At 31.4% G+C, this 5,413-nt stretch overlaps 1 protein-coding gene across 1 annotated transcript in view; it reads right to left on the reverse strand.

Annotated features, from left to right (window-relative positions):
* Positions 1 to 4,858: 4,858 nt before the first annotated feature.
* Positions 4,859 to 5,413, reverse strand: part of LOC139859004 (uncharacterized) — a 1,404-nt gene continuing 849 nt past the window's right edge. The window contains exon 3 of the mRNA XM_071847827.1: positions 4,859 to 5,413. This exon is cut by the window's right edge and continues 23 nt beyond it. Within this exon, the coding sequence (XP_071703928.1) occupies positions 4,859 to 5,413 (555 nt within the window).

Below are 5,413 nucleotides of genomic sequence, written 5' to 3' on the forward strand. Positions count from 1 at the left end.
GAATTATAATATGCTTAGTGATTAATTAGGATAATGACATGTTGACTAGCCAATCAATTAAGCATGTGTATTGAATATAAACAAGTGACTAGCCAATAAGCATGTGTGTTAAATACAAACAAATGGTTATGATAAATCTGAGATTACCTCAAATGATTTTCAATAAGTGTATTCAAAAAATGTAGACTTGCCTCTTTGGGTATGACAAGTCACTATTAAGGTAATACATCCAAGAGGAATCAAGCACTTAATGCATATAGTACTTGTATAGGATGATGAGTATCTTTTTTAGGTATTAAATAAAGTAAAGAGGCCAAAAGAATTAGGTTTGAATGGATTAAACGGCCATACAACGTCTAGGTAAAAATTACCTGATGACGTGCAGTCAACCCATGGTCGTCTGTGGTCTGAGCCGCAGCAACGGCTAGTTTTTTGTCACTCTCTATAAATAGCAAGACTTTGAGAGCTTTGAAGATTTGATCCTCTTGCATGCTTCAACTTTAATTCATCATAGAATTACAATATCTTAATTCTTATATGTTTGTGATTAGCAAGAGAAGTTCTATGATCTCATAGATTGTAGAAGTGTTGTAAACTTACTATCAAATTAGTATCATTGTAAGTTTACTTAGTGTTGTATTATCCTTTAAATTGTCTTAGAATCTTCATCACTAAAAAGGTGAGTCTTGTACTTTGTAACTGGAAGCATAAGCTAGATAGTTATCATCTTCCTTAAAGGGAACTAGGATGTTGATTAATTTTATTGGGGATTAATACTTTTCCAAGGTGAAGATAATTTGATCTAAGCTAGAGGTAATATTTCAAAGGGACGGAAAGATTAGGTTTGTTGTCTACAAGAAGTACATGATTTGTAAAACGGATCTCCATCGGGTTTGGAGAAAGGCTTAGTGAAGCAAACTCCCGATTAGTGAATCAGGGAGTGGATTAAGGTGTATTAGTTAACATCCACCTGAACCACTATAAATTCTTGTGTTTGTGTTCTTTACTTTATTTTCCTCATTACTTCGAACATAAACACTACACGCATTGAGCTTGAGTTGATCAAGGTTGATTAAATCTTGAGAATCATCGAAAACGTTTCAAAACGTATTAAGTAATTATTCAACCCCCACCTCCTTTCTAGTTACTTACAAATACAATTAATTATTGACATTATAATAGGAGGCTTAACATTTTTCTTTTTATTATTGAATTTTTTTTAAGCTTAGATAATTCTTATTTATTACATAATCATTATAGAGATTTATTAGATACTATAGATTGAAGGGTTAATAAGTAATGGTACATGATTACCATTTTTAATGATGATTAGAAAAAGTGACGTGTTGATGGGTGTGGAGTGTTTGGCAGACATGCTGATAAACTAGTAAATAATGAGGAGACGTGCTAAGTGGAGTGTTGGGGGTATGAATGAATATTTTTTAATTTTTTTCCATTTTATTGTATGAATGATTTTAATTTTGTTTAATTAGTTATATTATTTTTTTGTAATTATAATGCAAATTAAATTAATAAAATACACCTAACTTAAAATTAATAATACGATTACATTAATTAAAAAGTTTTAAAAATTGAGTATTATATAATAAAAAGTCCTAAACTTACTTTAATTTTATCGCACCATTGTAAAAGTCTCGTTCGTTTTTTCCACGACGTTTTGAATTGCATTTTTCATCTTCATAAGCTTGAAAAGCCTTACATCCCTTGTCCACATAACGCCATTTTCCCTATCACGCATCTTCACCTCGAAACCATCCATTGACATTATCGTTGAATTTTGTTGCTACGGTAGCCCACAAAGAACTTCGTTTTGAGAGTTTCTGGTAATCCAATCCTCAGACAAAATAATCCAACATTGTGCCAACCGAACTTCTTCTTGCGGTGTCTACACTTTTTTGTTGCGCGGTTCGCGTGCTTTTTCTTTACCTTTTCGTTGATGATTTCTTTTTCTCCTCGAACCATCAGCTTGGTTGGTTTCTTGTTGTGTTTCTTGTTCGGTTTGTTGTTGCGTTTGATGTTAGGTTTCTGTTAGTTCATAAACGTAAGTCCCTAGTTCATCACTATGTGTTCGTGTTTATATTGACAATGTAAGTACATAGACAATTGGTTGTTTGGATATAACGTTTACTATTAAGTTTACGATCAATTGTATGCAATTAATGTTGAAATACTTACTGTCTGTGTAACCGCACAGATGTATAATGCATAAAAGTGCAACCGCACGATTGCATGCTGCAACCGCACGGTTACACGTGCAGACCCTATTTAATGTAGATTTCGGGTTCATTGTTGGGGTTACGAACCTAAACTCAACCCTAACCGTGTATTGGATTCTCTGTAGGTCTAGCACTTATGGTTATTGATCTATTGCATCCTAAAGTCGTTTTAATTAATTAGATCATTAGTATTTGTGGTGTTTTTGATATAAAACCCAATATCGAGTTTTTTCGCACTTGATATCGAAGATTTGATTGATTAATATCGTTTAATCGTTCCTACAGTTTCTAGTTGGCTCTTGTTCAACGTGTTTTGAGTTTGTTAAAAAAGTCTTTGTGGGTCTTGTCGTTTTTTTGAAGTTTTTGTAGTTGATGGATTTGATGTTGATTTTCTTGTTAGCTCATATTAAACGAGCTTTGCGTATAATCGGCAAAACCAAGTGAAGGTCGAGATTCATTTGAAGATGACGAGCTGGTAGTTTTCAGTTCGCCGAATAAATTGTTATTGTAGAACGACCATTCGTTCGGATTTGGATTTTCATTGTTGAGTGTTGTCTAAAAAATATTGAAGAATAAAAAGTGGGAGAAAATATAGTGAGATTGTATAAAAAATGTGTGGAGTGGAGTGTAGTTTATAAGTAAGATTGTATATATTTATTATTATTAAAATTATTGTATTTATTTAAGTTTATATTCCTCGCAATTTGAAGTGAAAGTGTTTGATTATTTGTGTTTTAAGTCAAACGAATACATGTTCACATTAATGAGACCAAACCATGTCACCCAAACAAACCAACACGCGCAAACTTCTTCCCGTGCCTCGAGCCAGCAACTCAGCCACCAACACCCACCAGCACGCCGCGCTAGAGGCGTGTCGCCGACGTACTAGGTGAAAAAATCCGGTAAGCGCGTTACGTTAAATTAGGCTCAAGATAAAACTTCTAGATTCAAACTCTCTTCGTTTTTTTTTTGTTTAATAGAAATAAAACATGATAATATAGTTTATTAAGAGTGTTTTGTGTGTATCCCTAAACACACAATAAGAGGAATTAAAAAGTTTACGCAAATGTAAAAGGTTTTTTTTTTCTTAATTAAGAAATGTAGAAAATCATATGACTTAACTAATCAACCTAAGTACATTAGTTCCTCTATAATTTAATACTCGATAAATTAATAACCTCGATAAAATTAATAATTTGTCCGGTCTCGACTTGGAACCTGTACAAAATTGGACCCCAATCGATAAAATAATAAAATAATATTTTTTTTATATCTAAATGTAAATATATTGGTTCTAGCAAAAATGAAAATTAATAATTATTAAAATATTCAAAAAATTTAGGATTTTCTAGTAAAAAATTAATCTACAGTGATCGATCTAGATGTGATTTTAAAATTTATCATTAGACATTTTACAGTGATCAATCTAAATCTATGTACATTGAACTTGACAAGTTTATTAATGTGTGAATGTATGTAGATGAAAATTTTGAAGGTCCTTGTTTATGTTTTATTCAAATAGGTAAAGTGAACGCACATGGTAATTTCCAATGTCGATGCATTATTTTGAGAGTTGCTCACAAATATAAGTCAATTTTTTAAATGAATAATTTATTAATTAGTCGATATAATAGTATCTCGCTAAATTAATAAAATATCTCGGCTCCAACATTATTAATTTATAGAGGTTCTACTGTACAATATGTTCACACTAACGTTATTACTATGTTATTGTGTACTCCTTTCGTCCCAATTTTATATTTTAATTTTTCATTTTAAGTTGTCCGAAATTAATAGATAAGAATAATTTTAAGGTTCTTTTATACTACGGAGTATATTTTTGTGCACCAAAACAAATATAGAGAAAATTAAGGGTAAAATTGTAAAATAAAAAAATACGTTGTAATAATGTCATTTCTTACATTTTGTGATTTTCCGTAAACTATTAAAATACGGATGGCATGGTCTTAATACAGTATTATCGCCTGAGGCATCGAATACGCCTGGACTAGCCCTTTAACCAACTACACTCTAAATATAATTCGTTTTTTTCCGTTAGCGATGTCTCTTTCAGTAAATATGTTATTCTGTCATACATAATACTTTATGTGATTAACTTTAAGCTAGATCAACATTCATCATTTATGTGTTCATGAATTTAATAAATATATCACAAATGAATATTGAATACTTATGCATTACAAATAACTGATACATTATTTTAGTGAATTTAACATTATCAACGGTGAAATTTTCAATGTTGAAAGTTTAATATAAAAAGATTAAATCCTTTTGTGTTCACTAATTTATTGGTTGCTTATATATTTGTGTGTACTGTTTTTCTTTCTAAAATTAACGCACAAGGTAAACGCGTTACATAGAATCTTTTTATGTTTATTATTAGAGTGCTCTAAATAGAGAAGTTCCTCACTTTTATTTCAGGACTAATTCAGAACTAAACACTTCCCACTATGACACTTATTTCTTCCTTTTTTTTAATTAATTATGAAAATTAAATACTTATTTAAATAAAACTAAACTTTTATTAAAAATTAAAAACATTACAAATAATTAAAATTAAAACATAGAGTTTACAATAAAATTACATAAACATTTAATAATTATTCGTCTTCACCTTCGTCTTCGTCATCGTTAACGTGTGAAGGTCCTACCTCATCTTGATTGTTTGGATTTCTTGTTGGATCATGTCGAATTCGATAATGAGGTAGAAGATTATACACGTGTTCTACAAGCATATCTCGTAGTAGTTGATGAATGCCCACATCTCTTAATTCTGCGTCCGCCCGCATATGCGCGTCAACCCTTTCTTGGAATGTTCCTCGTGCACGTCGAATCGGACGATAATTCTCTTCCAGTCCACAAAATGCACTGTTGCCCTCGGTTATCATATTGTTTAATATCACACATGTTAACATAATCCGCCTAATTTTCCGGATATAATATGGTCTTTTCGGATGTTGAACAATCGTCCATCGACTTTGTAATATTCCAAATGCTCGTTCAATATCTTTTCTAGCCGATTCTTGATACTTCTTGAATTTTGATTGTTTTGGATCAATCGGATTTCTGAACGACTTAACTAGTGTGGACCATTCCAAGCAAATTCCATCCGCCAAATAATAACCCTTATCAAACGTACAACCGTTAACCGTAAA

This window comes from Rutidosis leptorrhynchoides, chromosome 7 (genome assembly GCF_046630445.1).
Source record: "Rutidosis leptorrhynchoides isolate AG116_Rl617_1_P2 chromosome 7, CSIRO_AGI_Rlap_v1, whole genome shotgun sequence".
NCBI classification, from domain to species: Eukaryota; Viridiplantae; Streptophyta; class Magnoliopsida; order Asterales; family Asteraceae; genus Rutidosis; species Rutidosis leptorrhynchoides.